The following is a 21747-nucleotide window of genomic DNA, read 5'->3' on the forward strand; positions in this document are numbered from 1 at the left end:
CTGGTTTTGCTTAAACCTTTATCCCCAGTTTCACTGACAAGGCTCAAGCTAGTCCCAGACTAAAGTGCATGTTTGAGCTGTTTTAACTGATATCAGCTTGCACTAATCCTGGTTTAGTCTTAGCCCTGTCTGTGAAACCAGGCCTATGACTTTTTTTCTTGCAAAAAAAAAAAAAAAAAAATACAAGTAAAAAAAACACTGCTTTAGGGCATTTACATCACCTTACATATTTTTGGCATTATGCATGTATTGTCACTCTTGTTCTTTTTGTTGATAAAATCAATGGTGCTGCAAGCTCTTAAAATTTAATATAGATAAATGGAGAACATTCCTGTTGTATTTATACCCATGGTTGTTTAATCTCCCACTTTCACGTAGGCCAAAGCGAACCAAGCCAAGCCTGTCTGAGTTTTTGGAGTCAGAGGACGGTGAGCCCGAGCAGCAGCGGACTTATGTGAGCGGACATAATCGTCTGTATTTCCACAGTGACAGCTGCATGCCCCTCCGTCCACAAGAGATGGAGGTGGACAGCGAGGATGAAAGGGACCCAGAGTGGCTCAGAGAAAAGACCACCACGGTTAGTCGACTGGTCAATCAAGTCAAGTTCCTCTCTCTGCACGATTTTTGCATTTGAATGGAACAGTTCATTCTCTTTTATGTATAAGTATAGGTAATATATGAAAATCATTCTTTCACTCACTGAAACGGTTCAGTTCTTGCACTATGTTCTTGCACTGATAGTATGTTTTGTTTTGCATGAAGCAAATTGAAGAATTCACAGATGTGAATGAAGGAGAAAAAGAAGTAATGAAGTTATGGAATCTTCACGTTATGAAGAATGGGTAAAAGAATACATTCATATTGTCTTTTCTTTTCCTTATATTAACTGTTTAAGTAGCTTTTAAAACCTTGATCATAGATGTACAAAAACGTTGCATCTTATTTTCTAACTGTCCATTCACCAGGTTCATTGCTGATAATCAGATGAGTCAGGCAAGCATGCTGTTTGTGGAGAACTGCGGGCCACACATAATTCGCAGGAATCTGTGTCGGAACTTTCTCCTTCACCTGGTCAACCTGCATGACTTCAACCTGGTCACCATAGCAACCATTGACCGGGCCATGGCCCGTATGAAGGAGATAGAGGAGTCACTTCCTGAACTAGAGGAAGGGCAGGAGTTGCCAGATGCCACTTGCAATGGTCACGCAGTGTCCTCGGGTGTTTCACTACATGGCAAACGCACCAAAAGTGGAGTCTCAGACTGACAACAGCTGGTTTTACAAGAAAAATTATGAACAGAATCAATGAGCTCTGTTTTGAACCATTTGAAATCATTTTATTGTTTTGAGGTCTAGAACACTCAGCCAGCAGTGCTTCTGTGGCTTAGAACATGAGTTCTATTTCTGATCTGCCCATACGCTCATTTATAAATTAAGGAGCCCATTTGAGACTCGATTGTGAGTTAGCTGCTGGTATTAAGAACTGACGCAAGTGCTTTTGAATGAATTCATGCAATTTTTCAATGTTTCCAGTGCAGTGTCTGTCATAAACCATTATCATTTCAGCAGTCATGTGTAGAATAGTCTTTAGTTTTTTCTGAAAAGAAGTGAGTTACTGTAGAATTGGGAGTACTGTTAATCAATATTTTCCATACACATTTTGACTTTTTTTAACCACTGCGTTAAGTGACTATTTAGCACATTGTAGCACTTGTGTTACTCCTTATTCAGTGGCTGTAGACTCAGAATTGTTGACATGGACCCTAAGTTGTGATATTCAGGTTTCTCAAGTGGGATTTGAAAGCTAAACAGCTTTGCATTTCCTTTTTTTTATAACATACAGATGCTCTTATCGGTTTTAGATTGGACCAATCAATATATACATTGCATTCTGTCAACAGCTTCTTGTCTCACATGTGAGGTGTTAAGATCCTTCCATCTTAGAATGGCTTCTTCTGTGTATATATTTTTTTTCTTTTTCCCCAGTTCTCTTCTTCTTAATCAGCAATATAATGCACACCATGTGAAAGGAGAGCTGCCTGTGTTTGGGCAACAAGAAGTCCTTGTTTCATAAATCTTTGTAAACAAACCTCATTATGCCATTTAGAATGAGGATCAGGAATAATTTGTAGGTCATGTCAAACCTATGTTACTACTGGTAATGTGGTTATATAATAGTCTGTTGCTATTATAATGTTCAGATGTTGTACATGCCAAAGTATATCAGATACAGCATCCTTACTCCTTCAATTTGTTTTATTTGCAAAATGCACAAGTTTGGTGTACACGAAAATTATTTACAAATTAAAGATGTGTAAATGCTCGGTTTAACCCCTTCCTCAACACCCCCAATTTTGGCAAGTGCTGCATACATGACATACCCGAAATAAAAAGGTTGCTGCTCATAAGTCATTCTGAATAGACACATAACCAACATATATTTAGAAAGCCAACCCTTGAGAGTTTACAGTTCAAGACTCAAAATTAACCAGACTGTTATTAATATTGAGATATATAAGCTCAAACATAAAAACAAAAACAACAAATATTAAGAATATATTTATTAAATGTATAAAAATATTATGTGAATTTAGGATAGCAACTTATAACCACAATTAAAGTGTAGCCACAACTGTGGTCATGCTTCATTTCAAATCTGAGAATGATATCTCTAAAATTATGCATTTTATGAAGCCTATTGTGAGACTATGTCAGGGGAGACTTTGGGGAAGGCTAACAAGATTCTCATCAAATATTTTGTTGCCCTGTAAACACCCATTTACTGTCTCTGACTAATGTCTGGCGAGGAGAACTGGCTCATTCATGTTCTTTTCATTTAAATCGACCAACCTTTCACACCTCTGCCTGTATGAGACTTGATCTTCATTATTCTTTTATCCTTATTCTTTTGTTTGAAATCAGCCATTGATCTCAAACTCAATTCCTGGAGGGCCACAGCTCTGCACAGTTTTGCTCCAACCCTAATCAAACACACCTGATCCAGCTAATCAAAGTCTTCAGGATTACTAGAAACTTCCTTGCAGGTGTGAGTTGGAGCTAAACTGTGCAGAGCTGTGGCCCTCCAGGAATTGAGTTTGAGACCACTGCGCCTTTCTTCTGGCATAATGCTTGGTCATGACAGCTAATGTAACCCCCTAAACACGAATAATCCACCCATTAACTTAAGTCTTGTTAGAAAACAAACAACAAAAAACTATTATTGGAACTTTAAATGAGAATTATTTAAAAATATATATATATTATGGACAGGGTTCGAATTATGATTTCATCTTTGTGGGGGTCTCTTTAAAAAAAAGTAGCCTATGAGCAGGCGCGGCGTAGCTTAATAATGTAATATAAAAAAAATTAAATATAATACAAATTTAATTTAAAAAAAGCGTTGGTAACACAATTCAATTTAAATAGTACATTTGGTTTAATTTGTCGTTTAATGAGGTCTAATATGTTGTTAGTTGTGAGAATTTTCACGTGAGTAAATAAATAGATCCAACAAAGTTAAACGTGTTCTTACGTGATCCAGTGGTCGAATTTTTGCCAAGCGTGTCAGAGGTTCTGGGTTCGAATCCATACTCATCACTAGTTTTTTTTTTTTTTTTTTTAAATCAAATCCGATTATGTTTATCAGTGGTTGTATATCAGGCAGAGACACGTTTGTGTGCATTTTGTTATGTAATTTCACTGGAACGAATAGAGAGTCTCCACAACGGATTGAAGCGCGCGTCAGAGTGAAGACTGCGCGAGCCACAAACAAACACAGTATCCGCGCCACTGATCGCAGCGGCAACGAGCACTTTGATCACTTGATTTAAGCATAAGGATGTAGTGTGATGACGATCCGAGATCCCGTGAGATCTATGTGTTTGGCATCTTGTCCTATCTTTTAAGTCATGCTACAGTAGTCTGAAGGAAAAAGTGCTTTATTTGTAATTTAAAATAATGGTGCTGATGATTTTTAGAGACCCCCACAGGTGTATGATTTTACTGGTTTCATGGGAGCTCAGCTCCCACTGGCTCCCACGTAATTCGAACCATGATTATGGAATAGAAAACTCCTACAGCAGGTGCATTAGCACAGGTAGCCTCAAGCTACATGACACAATTTAATTTATTAATATTACACTTTTATTTAAAGCTCAATTTAAAACACCATCGAGTATTTGTATCATATTCCGGTCGCGGTTTAAAATGCTTTCAAGTCAAAAAAAGGTTTTGAAATATGTTATTTTTAGCATTTTATATGAAGCTATGGGCTATGCTTACCTATACCTTTATTCTTTATTCATATAAAAATACCCCAAATCGCACGAAAATAACGCACAAAACACATATACTTAAATCGTGCATTTATTAGAACTTGTTTTGGTGAAGAGATGTCACTTTCGCTTTGTTTATCACGGATGTCCAGAATGAGGAAGTGCACACAGGAGGACGCGTCATGCAGAAGAGGTCACGTTGAAGCACGTGAGATGATTGACAGCTGTACAGCGAATCAGATTTCTCCGAGGTCAAATCTGACGCAAATCAGGAAGGGGAAGACACACGTCTAGTGCTGCGTTCCAGCAGAGATTAGGCTTGTTTGAGATGAGCAAAATCTGCGCAGAATCGATCACCGGTGATCAGCGCGAGATGCATGCCGGTTAGAAATGTGTCCGAGTGCAGTCCGCCTTGCTCTGATGTCATGCTGACGTATGTCAAAAATCTCTCGCGAGCGCAAGGCGCACCTGTCGGATTCTGCAGTCGAGCGCAGTTGCTCTCCACCATAGACAGTAAAAGAAATGGACACAGCGACCCCATTGGATTCAACGGAGACAAAGTGAAGCCAATTAGAAAATCTTACTTCCTGGGGGTCCAGCGTACTGCGCAGACTCAAACTGAGCTCGACGACGTAGATGTGACGTGAGCAAACCGTCTGTCTTCTAGTAGCTGTGCCAAGATCAATCTGAATCATTACCTTCCGAAACTCGCAGAGACGGAGAGCGTGAGTAGGAGCTGTCCATGATCTTGGAGCAGGAGAAACTTTTTGTAGGTGTTCTGATTAATTACTTTGTCATTTTGCCTCGACGTCCTCCCGATTGCCCGCGAGCTTCTCCTCCTGTCCATACGGTACTTATTCTACTGTGCGACAGAGAGTCACGTGGCTGTGACGCAATCGTTAGCCTACTTTTACAAAAACTGCTTCTACAGGGCCATAACGTAAGATACAAGGTAATGGAGCATTTTATACATTGTCGTGTTTCTTTAGAAATAAATAATGGACAAATGGAGTCTTTAAACGCCTCAGATGTGAAGTTATTCGCTGTCAAAGTGACGCCAAAATGAATGGGAGTCAATGGGATGCTAACTGCAGGTGGGGTTCCGTTAGCCAATGGCGGCGTCCGGGGGTACTTCAAAATAATACAAATCCCTGCACCCTTGCTCTCCACTGACTGCGCTGATCAAAAGCATGATGGGAAACGACTTGCTGACGACACAGCTTGATGTTCATTGGTTTAAACAACCCTGATGTATTGTTCTCTTTTAAAATGTTTGATTTTAAAACTCTGATATCATGTTTTATGTGTATACATTATGTGGTAATATTCCCAAACTATCTCAGTGCGATCTCTATGGGTTAACTTATATGCAATGTAATTTTTATTAAAAAAAAGAAAAAAAGGAAAAAAAAACACATGTCTGTGACTCTGTATTAAAGAAAAAAGACTGATAAACATGTATTTGGAATGGAATTTAATAAGTAGGCTACTTTGGGTGTCTTGTTCATTTTATTTATTTTCATATAAAAGCAACAGAAGTTAAATTCCATCCAGTTTATTAGCAACACTGTGCACGAGCGTGAATCCGGTGAATCCCGCGATATCCATCTTTGATCTCGCAGGTGTCAGATCCACTACGAGAAGAGAACTGTCCGTCTTGCCTGCGCTTTTTTCACTCCTCCTCTCACTGCAGCCGCCTACTCTCGCATACATTTCAGGCGAGGCAAGGCGCATCTCAAACAAGCCTAATGTCTAAGTCCACTTTTAGACACGCACTTGCGAACTTCCCTAAGCTTTCCCCTTGCGGGAATCCATAGGGGGAATCCCTGCCGCCATTTTGAAGTGCGTTCCACTTCGTGAAGTGGACGAGGGAAGTTTATATGGACAGACCCTCGTTCCCTCTATTTTGACCGAGGGAGCGAGTCTACTTCAAATGTACACTTCAGGCACCTATATGTCCCACAATGCAGTACGACTGTGACGTCACCACATATCATCTAATCACCACCACAACAGACAACTCTATGATATATTAATTATATATATTTTTTTATTTAAAACAACCCAAACACACATATAAACATTTGGATGCTGCATTAAACAAATTCTTAAAGGAAAAAAAAAATGTAAATAATAAATCAACTCCACAACTGATTCCAAGTGATCAAGGGCTTAGGGCGTTCCATCAGACCATTGCAGTTTCCGCCAGTAGTGGGCACTCGCAATGACGTACATCCGAGTGAACGAGAAGGAGGGAAGTTTGCGAGTGAAGGGCATGACAATTTTGGACTGGAACGCAGCACAGCTCTTTTACTGTCTATGGTCTAGCTCCGTTCGCTGTTTGAGCACTTTATGTTCGCTGTATACCCCTTTTCCACCAAGGCAGAGCTGGTGCTGGTTCGGAGCCAGAGCCTAGTTTCAAATCGGTTCTTTGTTTTTCCACCGCCAAAGCACCAGCTCCGAACCAGTAAAACTGGTTCTTAAGTAGCACCAAATCATTGCAGGGTCTAGAACGGAGCCAAGAAAGAACCGCTTGCGTCAGGGGCTGGGGGCGCGGGGTTACCGTGACCAACAAGATGAATAGAAACTTGTGACCGCCATTTTTAAATAGCAGCTAGTCGAGCTAATAGCAGCTGGATTATAATATCCGTCTATGTAAGTTACGGCGAGCTGCACGAACGCGTTGGATTCCGATGTATTTTTGCAAACCCATGAGCATCCATAGTATTGCAACGTCCGTTATTGTTGATGGCTTGTTCTAGATGCATCGGAGCGGCGAGGACCGATCGGAGCTGCGGGAGTGTTTGGAGAGCATACGACTCCTTGTGCGTTTAGATCGCTATCGCAGTGCTTTGATGTCATGCGGCGATCGATCTGCGAGAAGCCGATGCATCTCAAAGCCTGGCGTGTTTGTGTTTGGCGCTACCACACTAGCGGTTGCTGGGCAACATGAGACGTATACAGTGACGTAAGATCTGGCTCTGTTGTGGCTCTCTAGCCGGTGGAAAGGCAAACCGGTTCTTAGTAAGCTCGTCAGTCGAACCAACTCTGAACCAGCTTTGGCTCTGGCTCTGAACCAGCACCCGGTTCTTGTTGGTGGAAAAGGGTATCAGATCGCATAATTCAGTGGAAAATTAATAGAAATTTTATTCTGTATTACTAAATATTTTACTAGCATGTGATAAGTAATCATTATTTCTCTAAATATGCGCACCATTGTAATAATTGCCCTGGCGGATTCTGTGTATTATATGTATTTGAGCCTATTTTTGTACAGTCTATGATTTGAGCACAAATAAACCGGAGAAGACGAGAATGAATGTTGTGTGAGTGATAATTTCTATTCAAAATAACGAACGTTACAGATTCATAATTTTGCACTCCTGGCATAAATTAAGAAATTAATGTCACTGCAACCAGTTTAATCATAAACAGTGGTCAAATATCGAAGCTGGAGTCTTAAAGCTTTGTGATGCTGATTTTGTCCATATCAAGTAAGAGTATGATGTTTTAAAGAGTAATGCATTTTGAACAACAATAATCCGGGATCACCAGTGATCCCTGCCGAGCAAGGGGTTTTATTGTATTTATATGTATTTTAACTAGATGTGTTCAATTCAAAAATTCAATGGGACCACCTATTTTGGAAGTTATTGTCATTCTATACACAATGAGTTCACGCGAAAACATTATTTACAATATTAGAGCAACAATTAATTTACAAGTAAATACTCGTTTTTATTTTTCTTATCTTTATACGTTGAACTGGAAATAGTTTTTGCACCCGTAAATCCACGCCTCCGTGTCAATCGTATCCAATCATAGATTGTAAAAAAAGATCCAATGTATCCAATGGGCGGACTCGGCGGAGTGAACGTCATACGTGAGAAGGCGTCGATGACGCAGCCCAGCCCATTTTTGCTGGGCGCGAGATCTATTATTAGACCGGGATCTTGGTCCATACGAGAAATCTATAAGAATTCCGTGATTTTAGGCACAAAATGCGCACTGGAATCTTCATTAATGTAGAGCTATGACTTTTTATCCAAAGCAAGAAATGGGAACTGTTAGCCTAACTATGATATGAAGATACAACGGTGGACTGCTGCTTGTTGCAGTTAAAAGTGTATCTGTGGCAACATGGAAACACCGTTCTTTCTACCTCAGCCTACTCGAATCAAGAACTCTTCCAGAAGTGTCTCCGACAGAAGGACTTTTCAGTGCGGAGAACCTGGAGACGGACAGCAAAGGCAAAACCCAGGTGTACCTCAAACAAATCAAAACAGGCTGAAACGAACAAAAACACACAAAGGATTGGAACATTTTACTGACTGCGGAAACAGTCGCACTCTCATGACTGAGACCTCGGAGTCCAATGCATCTTGTGACGTTATTCTCATTAACTGTAAAGAAAAACTACTTGCAGATGCTGCTATAACTGACGTTACTGACGGTAAAGACCATTCAGTTTATCTTCCTATATCACCAGATCTTCTCACAGAAAGCATAAGAAAAGAAGGACACCATTCTCAAACAGTGCAAAAATTTTCTCAAATGCAAAACGAGGTATCTACAAAGGGAGCTCTAAAACGCAATAAACTGACATTAAAGAGGATGAGCAGCAACATGGGTGTGCGGTTTGTCTCCATTCCTGCTGGTTCAAATGACAGGAGCTTAAAGTCATTTACCATTGACCATTTTGCAGCTGATAAAGAGGTGTTGTCCAGCTGTTTACGAATAAACACCAGTGAGGGGGACCGTTTGATGGATCAGCCAGAAGTTAACATTGGACAAATCCCAGAGACCACAAAACATCATGAAAGTGGCCAAACCCTGACTCCCATCACGCCTCGGACTCAGCACATCTGTAGAGAACCAACAAATGTTAAAATCCTCAGTGAAATGGTGGGTCTGCTACTTCATGGTCTGCTTAAAGCTGTTTCACTGACATAAGAGTAGGCTATCTCCCTCTCTCTATTGCATTTATCACTGAGTATGAGTTATATGAGTTTGAATATCGTGTTGGAAAACGGGGTCTTCTAAAAGGTTTGACCACATTGACATTTATCAGCACAATTAAACCGTATTCGCAAAACAACAAATATTTATGTATGATAATATCTGATTATTGATGTTGATTATTTAGAGTAGTAGAATAATTTACTCAGTCTTTGTGTTTATTTTTGTTCTCAGGTGTCTGGCTGGAGAAATGAATTTCCTAATGAAATCAGCAGTGAGTTTCTGGAAGAGATTCAGATACTCAATTTGGAGTTTCCGATCCACAGGTTTCTCACTCTTCTCCTGAGGAAGAGAACTGCACCTGAGTTGGAGAGTTCTGCTTTGGGTTGGAAAATAGATGTTTTTACCAACAATATCAATATCCATATCAATATAACAATATCCTGGTTGCACAATTGTGCACACATGTCAACTAATACTTGGTTGAAACACCTTTTGCTTTTAATACAGCTGCCATAAGAGTATATCAACTCAATTTGTCCCACTCTTCCTTGCAAAAGAGCCTCATATTTGATCATGTTGCAGGGGGGTCTACTGTCTACATCCCTGTTTAAGTCATTTCATAATGACTTTTTTTTTTTTTCTCCATTAGATTTAAGACTGGGCCATTTGAAAATGTTCTTTTGCTTCTTCTGAATCCATTCCTTTGACTTAGAATTGTGTTTGAAATTATTATCGTGCTGAAAGATTAAATTCCTTTTCATCTTCAGATTTTTAATGGAGGCCTGTGAGTTTCTTGCCAAAAAATGGTCTGGTATTTGATGATTCCTTATATCTTGACTACTGCCCTAGTCTCAGCTGAAGTGAAGCAGCCCTACAGCATGATGCTTGATGATGCATCAGCATGCTTCATCGTGGGTATAGTGTTGTTTGGGTGATGAGCAGTCTTGTTTTTGTGCCAAATGTACCTTTAAAATTAGGGTGCAAAAGTTCAGTTAGGTTTCATCAGACCATAAAACATTTTGCCATATGGTTTTGGCAAAAAGTAGGCTTATTTGTGTGTGTGTGTGTGTGTGTTTTTGTCTGGCCACCCTACCCCATGTCCATATGAAGAAAACAGGACATTGTTGTCATGCAGCGAGTGATCAATACTTGCCAGATATTCTTGCAGCTCCTTTAATGTTACTGTAAGTCTCTTGGCAGCCTCATTGATAAGATTTCATTATTGTTTTACATCAATTTTTGACAGGTGAACTGTTCTTTGGAATTTCTTTGTGGTGCCCATTGTCTCTGCTTGTTAATGATGGCCTTCACGTTATTCCATGGCACATCTAATGTTTTATAGAAAAATAAATACTTTTGTACCCTTCTCCTTATTGGTGCCTCTTCACAATGAGATCCAGCACATCTTTTGTAAGCTCTGTGCAGGCCATGGCTTCACCAATAATATGCGACCAAGAAGATTAAATTAAATAAAAATTTCTACTACTACTATTGTAATCAAGACTAATCATCAGGACAAATTTCTGATTTACTGTTAATCTGTTTGGATGTGGGATGTGCCTTTTTGCAAAGTGTTTTGTGACAGGTTTTTGTTTTTGTACTTTTATTGATCCAAGTTTTTCTTTGTATTGCCACACATTTTCAGACGCAGAAAAAACTGAGAATTCCAAGCATCCTTCAGCTTCCTCTGTCCAGAGAAAGAGAAAACGAGAGGTTCAAGAACAGACGTGTGACAGGACATACAAAAGTCACAGGACAAACAAAGGCAGTATTTCTGCTTCTAAGTTGGATTGTGAGCAATTTTCAGATAGTTTGACGAACTCTCACACAAAATGCAGAAACCGACTGAGCCGAACAAAACGCAGACAGCAACAAACTGCATTCTGTGCTGTTGTCACTGAACCAATGCAGAATAAGTCTGTTCATCAGGACCTGTGGCCCAGTTGTCTACGACAGGAGGATGTCCTCTGGACAGATAAATATAACCCTCAACAGTCTTGTGAAGTCATTGGCAACTCTGCATCAGTACGGCAACTACACAGGTGAAATGTCACTGCATTAATTTTAGACGGTAGCCTAGTTGTTAACCCAAAAATATGTTGTCATTTAATTACCATGTCTCAAGCTTTTTTTCATGGACCACAAAAGGAGCAGAATGTCCAAGCTACCTTTTTTTTTTCTATAAAAAATTACACTCCAAAGTGTCAAGTTCAACAAAACTAAAAGTACTGTTAAATTAGTCAAGTCAAGTCACCTTCATTTATATAGCGCTTTTAACAATATAGATTTTTTCAAAGCAGCTTTACAGTGATAATAGGAAATTCAAGTAACAGAGATTGTTTTGGCTTTACAGCAGCTCTAGAATAAAGTTATTGTCCAGCTAAAGTTAGTTTAGATCGATTCACTTCCGCTGCAAAGATCGTTAGTTATTAACTTAGGGGCCGCTGTTTTAACTGAAAACAGAAAACTTTAAATGTGTTCTGGCCGTTCATTTGCACGACAACTTTGCTCGAGAACGCAAACTTTGAAATGGGTTCCAAGGTGCAAGTTGTGATCATCTCCATGTAAACTTCAAAAACATGAATCTGTGAAAACGGTGACGGTGTGCACATGCCTATCACGTGTTTAGTCCATAGGTATGCGCGTTTTAATATATATGTGCGCAGGCGCGTAGTCCTTCTTTACAAATTGACCTCACCAAGTCACTTAAATTAGTCCATACAACTTGTGTGCTATGTCACAGGTAAGTCTGCTAAGTCTGATTGTTTTGTATGTAGAAAATCTAAATTTTTGTAATTCATTGAAATTGTCCTGTTAAAACCTTTTGCGCTGATGATGCATTTGGTAACGCTTTACAATAAGATCTTATTTATTAAAATTAGCTCATTCATGAACTAACATGAACAAACAATGAAAAATATATTCTTATATAATGTATTACCCTTTATTAATTGAAAAAATATCTGCACGTTCATTTTAGTTTACAGTGCATTAATTAATATTAAAAGATACAACTTTTGATCTTAAAATTGTATTAGTAAATGATGAAATCATCATTATGATAAATGATAGCAGTATTTTACATTTGTTAGTTCATGATAACTAATGTAGTTGTTAACTAATTTTAACAAATGAAACCTTATTGTAAAGTGTTACAGAACATATGCATGTAGTTTCATATAGTTTGCATATTGCTGAAGCATAGCACACAATGCTACAGAAGAAGGTCGAGGAGTAGAAGAAATTGCACTGAAACTTAACTGGTTTTCTTGTGTCTTGTTCTCTTGCGGCAGGTTTGAATGTGAGGAAGTATGAATGAGATTTGTGAGCTAGGGTGAAAAAATACTTTTTAATGAAGAAGAAGAAAAAAGTTGCGTATGACAGATTTTTTTTTTTTTTTTGGGTGAATTATTCCTTTCACAATTAGGGTTTATTACCCAAAAGGCACATTTATAAAGGGATGACCTGAATCAGAGGGCCTCAGCAAATTATAAAAAATTTTTTAGAAATTGTTCCTAAAAAATTTTTTATCATCAAGTAAATTGCAGATAACTGGAATAATCATGTAAATTCATTGGTTAAAAATAGTGGGAACCCTGAAGAACATTCTGCTTTTTAAAACTTTTGGAATTTAGAAATGTTATTTAAATTTTATTTAACTAAAATAGTTACTTATTTTATTCTCTGAAAACTCCTTTAGCCTTAAATTATTACCTAACGTAAGTATTTTACTACTCACAATAATAATGGTTTAAATGATTAATATACAAGAATACTTTTATACATACTTTTGTTCATTCTTCTAATGACAGCTGGTTAAAAGAATGGAAAATAAGAGCAGACATTGAGGAGAGGAGAAGACGACAAGAAGCAAGGAGGATGAAAAAAGAAAACAGTAATGGTATGTAACTGCCAGAGAACTTGCAGTTATTGCAACTATATATATATATATATATATATATATATATATATATATATATATAATATATTAAATTTGTGAAGCCTGTATTTTTCTGTAACAGAGATGTGTAAAAACTTCTATTCCAATAGAGTCGTGGGACTGTGGTGATTTTGAGGGTGATACTGTATCCATGGACCATGAGAAAGAGCTGTGTAACACAGTGCTCATGATCGGTCCATCAGGAGTGGGCAAAACGGCTGCTGTTTATGCCTGTGCACAGGAGCTGGGATTCAAGGTCTCGGTGCAATATGTTTTCATTTTATCAGTGCATTTATCACAATAAACATAATCCTGAATGTCTGTTAAACCAGCCATAATAACGTCTTCCTCTGTTCCATGGTCACACAGGTGTTTGAGGTGAATAGCTCAGTTCTGCGCTGTGGTCGTCTCATTCTATCACAGCTGACAGAAGCGACTCAGTCTCATCAGGTGGACATACAGAGAATTAAAACCCTCAAACCTGAAATCATTAACCAAAGCAAAATAAATCCTGCTCCACCTTGTGAGTGAACGTTTTAGTTCATACAGTATGAATTCTTGGTTCATCAGTTAATATTGTCTTGCACAAAGTGTCTCATGGACTCTCACATGCCCGACCTATATGAGTGAAAGGGGATAATTATAATTCTGTCTGTTCAATCCGAATATTTTGTTAACATTGACTACATCTCCCCTTTTTCCACAGGCGATGAAGCCAATCGAAAGGTTACTTCATCTAAGGAGACTTCAAGTTCTCCTAGTGTTTCCTGTCTAAGCGGTAAACCACAACCAGTAAAACTCACTCACTTCTTCAAGTTGAGTAGCAAACAATCTGTAGGTAAAACATCTGATGGACCTGAAAGCTGTATTCATGGTAAGTGTACTGGACTAATTTAACCATGTTTTATAAGCACTTGAAAAATAGGCCTGTTTCACTAAATTATTTAATAGATGTATATGCTTTGTCTGAGTAAAATAAGTAAGCATTGTATAAGACATTGTATAATGTCTGAAGAATAATAAGCATAGATAAACAATTGTCATTATTATTTTGATTATTCATTACAAATCTGATTACAACAGCTGTCGAACTGAAACAGGGTAGACTTCAAAGTACAAGGTCTGGCTTTAAGGACAAAAGACAAGGAGATAAGGAGTTGACATGTTCTTCTAAAGATTCTACATCAGTTGGGCAGAGCCAATCAATCCCCATGTCACTCATTCTATTTGAGGAGGTAGAGTGAAATTGTATCTTTGCTTTGCAGACTGAGTATGAAAGCATCATCAATGTTTTTTTATTAATTGTTTATTAACAAATAATTTATTTGATTAATAACTAACTAAATTTGCTGATTAGAATAGGAATATAACTCCTTTCTATTTGTTCACACTTTTTTTTAAGTGTGCTTCCAATGTTAAATATGTCCACCCAGGTTGATGTCATTTTTCCTGAAGATGTTGGATTTCTTGCAGCTATTAGGACTTTCATGAGAAAAACCAAAAGACCCATAATTCTGACAACCAATGGTGAGCAACAGTTTAAGGCATAAGATGCAGTTAAAGTCCCTGTGAACCGGAAGTTGCAAACGACTTTTCTCCAGTGTTATGACGTATTTCCAAGTGAAACGGAATATTGAACAGAGGGCAGGGTTTTACTTAGCGCTCCTCCTCTCAATCTCTCGCTCATAGCAGACTAACGGTTTGAGGGGAGTGGTTAAGCGTTTTCAAACCAAGCCGTCAAACCTACATCATCAGAAAAAGATGCCATTCCAGACCAGAAGTAACTTTTCAGATTTTGATTAAAGATTACCATGTTAAAAAAAATTTTTTATATATATTTACTTGCACGGATTAATTGTTCACCACAAGATTAGTAATATGCGCTAACAAAGTAAATAGGGTCAATTTTGATTTCATGGGGACTTTAAGCATATTTGTTTTTTAAAATGTTGCTTCCTTACAGACCCATTTTTTGGTAGAAGACTTAAGGGGCATTTTGATGAAATCCATTTCCAAACTCCTTCATTGGTGAGAAAAACCAACATATTTAAAATCACAGATATTGTAAATTACTCTTCACCTTTTTTAATGTCACAGTAGCAAATTTTGATGCAATTGTTTCAATTATCTCATATATGGCATTATTATTACTTTCGATTAATTGCATAATTATTTGAAGTAATAATGATATGTATAATTTTGAACTCAGCAAAACATCAGGAGCTATCTGCAGTGCCTGTGTGTGGTGGAGAACACGAGGACTGATCCAGAAGACTTGGCTTTTCTGTTGTGTCAGAATAAGGGGGATATCAGACGGAGTATTCTCCAGCTTCAGCTCTGGGTCTGTAGTGGTGGAGGGAGAACAGAATTACAAACTCTCAAGAATACACTCAAAGTAAGCCAGATTGACATTTATTAATCAAAACCTTTACTACTTTTCTACTTATTTTTCTCATAAATAACATTGTCTCTCCACCATCACCTACTGTCTAAATTTTTTCAGTTGATGAGTGCAACAGTTTACTCCCTTTTTTTGGGGGTAAGATAAATAATATTTGAGAGCATTATTCCTCAATCCTCCTCCTTCCTCTCAAATACCTTGTATCTTTAGGCCAATAACCCTGGAGAATTTTTCTCTGATAACATTAGAAAATCTCACTAAACTAAACTAGATCTCATTAAACAGCCTCTAGTCCTCTGGATGTGGTACCCACTGCTTTATTTAAAAATGTAATTTCAAATTCCATCCCTGCCCCAAAATTATAGTCCTATTTCTAAATTACCTGCCATCTGCATTATACTGAAACTGCTCATTATACTGAAACTGTTTTTTAGGCTCAGACAGTGTGTTGGTATCTCTGGAACAGCCTTGAAGTAGTTATTGTCATATTTATCAGATGAAAAATGAAAAAAAATAAATAAATAAATAAATTCAGTATCCGCGTAGCGCTCAACCACATTTCTTCCTTGAAGATGATGGTTCACCACTATCCTTCCATGTTTTAAAGGGGTCATGGATTATTTTATTTATTTATTTTTTTTGTATAATGTTCTAATTCTGAAGGATTTTAGGGATATTACTGTGAACTTGTAGAGCCTTTGGTTATCAACACAAGAATAACACCGTTGCAATATGATGAATTTATGAAACAAAAAGATACACAAGAGTAAATTACCACACTTACTAGATACTACTAAAAAGAATGACTAAACTTCTAAGATATTAAAGAATCAATCAAAACAGAAAATACGAACAATTACATAAACAAACATGAATGGCATGAATGCCAAGCAGACGAATAACAGATTGGACAAAGCAATGAAGGGGTAATAAGCAGTGTTATGGGGAAGTCTATTGTGGTTACTTTAGAAAATCGTATGAATAGTAAATAGGCATTTACTATGAATACAGGTAACATTTCTAACGTGTCTATCTGTTATAAGCTGGCCCTAGATAAGCAGTCTTTACACAAACAGCAATCTCATCTATAAACAACAACCTAATGCCAAGGCCTTTGGAAAGAGGTAAAGAGGCACAGTTCCCTGGATGAAAAAGGGGGTGTATAGGACATGTTCCTTTCAGTTTTCTGACCATTTTTGTGGCTTCAAGCCTATGTGTGTAGAGATTTTCTTTCTTTTGGGACCTTTCTTTGTTCTGCCACATGACGAGGTCAACTAGCCAAAACAAGTTTAATGGCCTTGAGAGAATCCATGGTCATTCACACCTTGGTCTCAGGCTACGTCTACATTAATCCGGATACATTTGAAAACGGTGTTTTCGTTTATAAACGTTCTCCGTCCACACTAGTGTTTTCAGGCGTTTTTGGACATTTCAGTGTGGATGAGAAACATTTGAAAAACGCCTGAAAACGCTAAATTCACCTTACTGCGCATGCGTAAAAGCCCACAAAAGATCACTGATATGATGGAAAAATAAATAATGAAGTTATCGCGCATTTCTTCTGACAGAATAATTTTATTTAGTAAAATATCTCACCATTCACTGATGCGGTCCAGGTCGCACGCAGTCACGTTTGGTCTAAAACGCTAAAACTGCTCTCATGTATTGCCGCAGGACAGCAAATGTGAGTAAATTCTGTCATCTTTGCAGGACTGTGATATGAAGAGTGTGCAATGTAGAACATTTTTAGCAACAGTGTGAAAGTGAATAGCACATAACAGGCACAATAATGGTATAAACATGAATATCTATTGGTACAATATGCGTCACATGACTAAATTTACATCATCGTTTTTAAATACCACCGGTTTCACAGTTCACACTACAACGTGAAAACGGCGTTTTCAAATGTATCCACTTTGGAGTGCGTTTTCAAAAAAGCTTCGTTTTCATTAATAAAAACGCCGTCTCAGTGTGGACGGAAGGCCAAAACAGATAGAAAATTATACGTTTTCAAACAAAAAAGTATTAGTATGGACATTGCCTCAGGGATGAAGGACTGGAACAAGGGGCAATTGGTGACGGGATTAGTCTGTGATCAATGGGACGCTGGTGTACTCATTCTGGCCCTTCACAGATGGCAATCCTAGCTCAGATGGTCATTTGTTTGTGGTATTTCTATGTTGAGGGTCCTATCAAACTTTTGTCTTTTCATCACAGCAGATGAAAGGGGCTCCTGTTCACTACATTACATTATGTTCATTAGGAAATCTATTTTGTGTTAGTTTAGTTACCTTTCAGCAGTGTGCAGTAGACACCCATCTTAATGATTTCTATATATCGCTTATCCTGCCCGAAAAGTCCATAAACATTACAGATAATGTCTGAAGTAACAATTATTTATATACATATCCTAAAAACAAATCCTGTCCCTCTGATCTACTGCAAATCGGGTGATTTTAGGTTTGGGCTGTAAGTCAATGAATGCCCTCTGTCGGTAGGGAATACGAATATGGCCACTTGAACACTTCCTGTTGCTTCACTGTTTGCTGGCAGTTTAGAATGCAATGAGCAATCCAGTTATTTATATAGATCAGTGGAAGCATGGGGACTCGTGTCACTGTGGGGACCTACATTGAGGTCCCCATGGGTACACAAGCTTATAAATCATACAGAATTAGTTTTTTTGAAAATGTAAAAATGCAGAAAGTTTTGTGTGATGGGTAGAGTTAGTGTAAAGGGACAGAATATACAGTTTGGACAGTATAAAAACCATTATGTCTATGGAGAGCCCCAACGAAGATAGCGAACCAGACGTGTGTGTGTGTATTGAGGCCCGCACAGAGCAGGGTAAGTAGGACCTAAGGGATTACATTGCCATGACCTGGATGGGAGTAAGGTTTAGGGGGCTGAGGCTAGTAAGAGCTGTGTGAGTAAACCTCACTCATTATATCTATATCATCATATATCATTTACTCACCCTCATGCTATCCCAGATGTGTCACTTTCTTTCACAAACAAATCTTTTTTTGAGCTTCTCAACACATTTACATTTGTCAAGCATAAAAAAAGTTTAAAATATTAGTTTTATCCCTTTCTACAAATCAATGTTTTGTGTTCATCTGAGGAAAGAAAGTCTTATATCTGAGTATGAAGGCAAGTAAATGATGAGAGAATTTTCATTTTTAGCTGAACTATTCCTTTGTGGTTCTTGACGGGCATCACTGGGCCATTTTTAGTTGGACTTCTACCCAGCTCCCCTAAAAAATTGTGATTGGCTCTGTAATCTGTACACAAATTTGTGATTGCCTCAGTCCCATTTACATTTTTATATGGAAATGATGGCAGGCTTCAAGTCCTCCCGATATTTTAGTCTATGTTATTCAGCATGTTTTTCTCCAGCAAAAATAGAGCGCTTCACACCTATGAAGACATCATTTAGAAAACGTTATTTTCATTTGAAATGCACAGAAATTATTAAAGACACAATCAGTGACAGACAGCACTCAGTCACTGGATTTATTTAAACTGCTTATCAGAGTGAACGACATAACAACATCATGTGGAGTTAATGACCCTTCAGTTGATTGTGGCATACATTTATTAGCCTTATAGAGTAAAGGGATTTGTGTTTTTTCACGTCACTTTGAATTATAGAAGGCAAATTGATAGATCAATGTTCTGTTATTTTTTTTAAATGGAAAACAAAAAAAGAAATGGTTTAATACAGGGCAAATTGCTAATCTAGCTAATAAGCATATTGCTAATCTAGACAATTACAGTAATATAAGGTTTGTCTATATTAAAAATGAATATTAATGAATATGATATGGTAAGTTAAAATTATTTTAAATTAATTCAATTTTCAAGGGGTTGACTTGATGGGTAGTGTAGAACCTACTGTATGTATTGTTCCTGCCTACCCTAGTATGCAAACAATATATTAAATGTTTAAAAAAAAAAAAAATCATGACCTGATTGAGGGCTAAACCTCCCTAATATTGAAATCCTAGAATTGGCCCTGGTTCTTGACATTAATAAGCATAAAAGTGGACCACACTTTATGCTGATAGTCTCAGAGCTTTTAGGCCTCATGGTATTCGACCTAATGTGTGTATTCGGTCTTAAATTACACAGTGTGGATCATGGACTGAGCTGGAAAACAGCAGATGTCTGGAGATCCTGGCAGAGAAAACGGGAGGAGGTCTACTCTACTCCAACATCGAAAGACTATTTTCTCCACATTTCACATCTCAATCCTCGCATCAGCAAGAGTCAATAAAGCCCAAGACTAAAGGAGAAAAGCCAGTCAAAGGCTTGATGTTACAGACCTCTGCAAATGTACAAGAGGTTAAGTCAGACAGTCTCTCTACATGCAGAGGAAAAAAACGTTTGTCATCTTGTGAGGCAAAAAATATTTCTTACCCACATTCAGACCATACACTTTTCTCAGTTCCTTCAAAGCACACTAATCATTTGTCTTCAGAAACAGATGTCCATGGACAAGACAAGTCACTCATGCTGGTTTTTCAGCATTTGGTGTGCATTGCAAAGTTTTTTGACAACATGTCTTTTCTGGATGCTTATTTACAAAGACCATCTCTCAGTGGAACTGGACATAGCAAACCGGAACCTCTTGGTTGGATGGGTGCAACACTGAAGGATAGCTTATTGGACTTACCAAGAGAGGAGCAGATTGGACAATGTTTTGAGAATTCTTCAGAGATATTGGCCATTGTGGAAGGTTTGGGTTTTCTTCAGTGCCGGACTGAACTCTCTGGGATCTGGACGGAAGCTGCGGGGCTGAGGGAGAAGTTGTCTTCAGAGAGATGGGAAAAAATAATTTGTGCCCTTTCTCTGCCATCTGACAAAAAAAACCTCAAATTGTGTCTCTGCAAATTCTGTGCACCTAGGTGTGTGTTGTATTAAATGTTTACATGAAGCTTTAACTTCATCCGTGTGTGGCAGTGTGCTAATATCATGTGGTATGTGATTTTGACTTCTTTTACAGTGGTGTCCAGAAGCGCAAGGAAATTGTATCCATATTGATCTCCAGCAAAAATATCTTTTGTCACAGTAATAAACCTGCTCTTTCCATGGAATACCTGCCCACTCTGCGCTCAATCTGTAGAGCAGAGAGAGTTAAAAAACAGCACTCGTTCAGGTATTTGATTTTGGTCCGTGTACAGCTTGGAGTCTCAAGATTCATGAATGTGCCATTCTAAAGTTGTACTTTGAAAGTAAATTTCTGTTCTATAATAAGAAAAAAATGTACTGCAATTCTTTAATGTGATCCTTTTTTTAATGATTAAGATTTGGTCTTTTTTTTTTCTCTCTCTCTCTCACTGTCAGACATTCACACTACCTCTCAAGCCTTCAGCTTCCCAGAAGCATGCTGGAGCTTATGGCCTTGGATTTCCCTTGATGTGTGATTGATGTGCTGCTCTAGAAAACCTCCATGACTTTCTAAACTGTTTACTGTTTTGCGACAGGAATGTGACTTGTGTTTGTACATGGTTACAGAAATATATATGTAAAGTCTGATGTAAGATAATTTACTCTTGTCAAATAAATAAAAAAATAAAAATAAAATATGTATTATATATATAACTTTAAAAAATGTATTTTACTAATTAGCAGTGGGGAATTTTCACTCAAATGAACATAATGGCTGTCATTATGCACATCAGTACCATTCATATTACATACAGTAAATTATTTGGACACTTAGTAAGTCACATTTAAAAATGTCTGAATTTCATTGAAAACATTAAACATCAAACCAAGTGCCATATGTAAACAAATAATGCAAAACAAAGAGCTTTTCTCAGAAATAACTAGTTTTGAGGCAACTTCTTTATATTTAACCAACTGGTCTCAAGGTTATTTGTGAATGTATAGTCAGTTCCCCTTAAATCCACACAAGCGTTTCAGCAAAATAACCACTGTTGTAGTTAATCAAATTAACTATAACCATTTTACACAAAATTTTATGTGTCCAACAATCTTGCTTCATATTTGAAACATTGTGTTTTGATATTTTGTATTATATTACATTTAACAAATTAATACATACAATATATTTGTCCATTTTTATTTGTGGCCACTATGTATGTTTACACTACCATTCAAAAGTTTGTGGTCATTTTTTATTCAACAAGGAAGCATTA

At 37.7% G+C, this 21747-nt stretch overlaps 2 protein-coding genes across 5 annotated transcripts in view; both read left to right on the plus strand.

Moving 5' to 3' along the window:
- Positions 1-2517, plus strand: part of suz12b (SUZ12 polycomb repressive complex 2 subunit b) — a 33590-nt gene extending 31073 nt beyond the window's left edge. For all 3 annotated transcript variants that reach the window (XM_079882575.1, XM_079882574.1, XM_079882576.1), the window contains 3 exons: positions 379-577; positions 763-842; positions 966-2517. In XM_079882575.1, the coding sequence (XP_079738701.1) occupies positions 379-577; positions 763-842; positions 966-1266 (580 nt within the window). In that variant the 3' untranslated portion in view covers positions 1267-2517. The remainder of the gene's footprint in view (positions 1-378; positions 578-762; positions 843-965) is intronic.
- Positions 2518-8153: 5636 nt separating this feature from the next.
- atad5b (ATPase family AAA domain containing 5b) lies at positions 8154-21143 on the plus strand. Of its 2 annotated transcripts, none has more exons than XM_079882573.1 (14): positions 8154-9179; positions 9468-9507; positions 10882-11278; positions 13049-13137; positions 13287-13432; positions 13546-13699; positions 13883-14050; positions 14260-14411; positions 14610-14703; positions 15140-15204; positions 15386-15571; positions 19715-20490; positions 20589-20741; positions 20930-21143. In XM_079882573.1, exons 1-14 carry the CDS (start codon positions 8415-8417, stop codon positions 21000-21002), a joined length of 3258 nt encoding a protein of 1085 aa, XP_079738699.1. In that variant the 5' UTR covers positions 8154-8414; the 3' UTR covers positions 21003-21143. The 2 variants fall into 2 exon arrangements, with proteins under 2 accessions (XP_079738699.1, XP_079738698.1); XM_079882572.1 differs by having other exon boundaries at positions 8207-9179; positions 9468-9618.
- The last annotated feature ends 604 nt before the right edge of the window (positions 21144-21747 follow it).

The sequence above is a fragment of the Squalius cephalus genome (assembly GCF_949319135.1).
Source record: "Squalius cephalus genome assembly, chromosome: 10".
NCBI lineage: Eukaryota > Metazoa > Chordata > Actinopteri > Cypriniformes > Leuciscidae > Squalius > Squalius cephalus.

Excerpts from the sequence above, each read along its gene's own strand:
- atad5b (XM_079882572.1), top strand. The coding sequence starts at position 8,415 with ATGGAAACACCGTTCTTTCTACCTCAGCCTACTCGAATCAAGAACTCT. Across the intron at positions 9,619-10,881 it reads GTTGGAGAGTTCTGCTTTGG|ACGCAGAAAAAACTGAGAAT; the intron begins GTTGGAAAATAG and ends ACACATTTTCAG. Across the intron at positions 13,700-13,882 it reads AATAAATCCTGCTCCACCTT|GCGATGAAGCCAATCGAAAG; the intron begins GTGAGTGAACGT and ends CTTTTTCCACAG.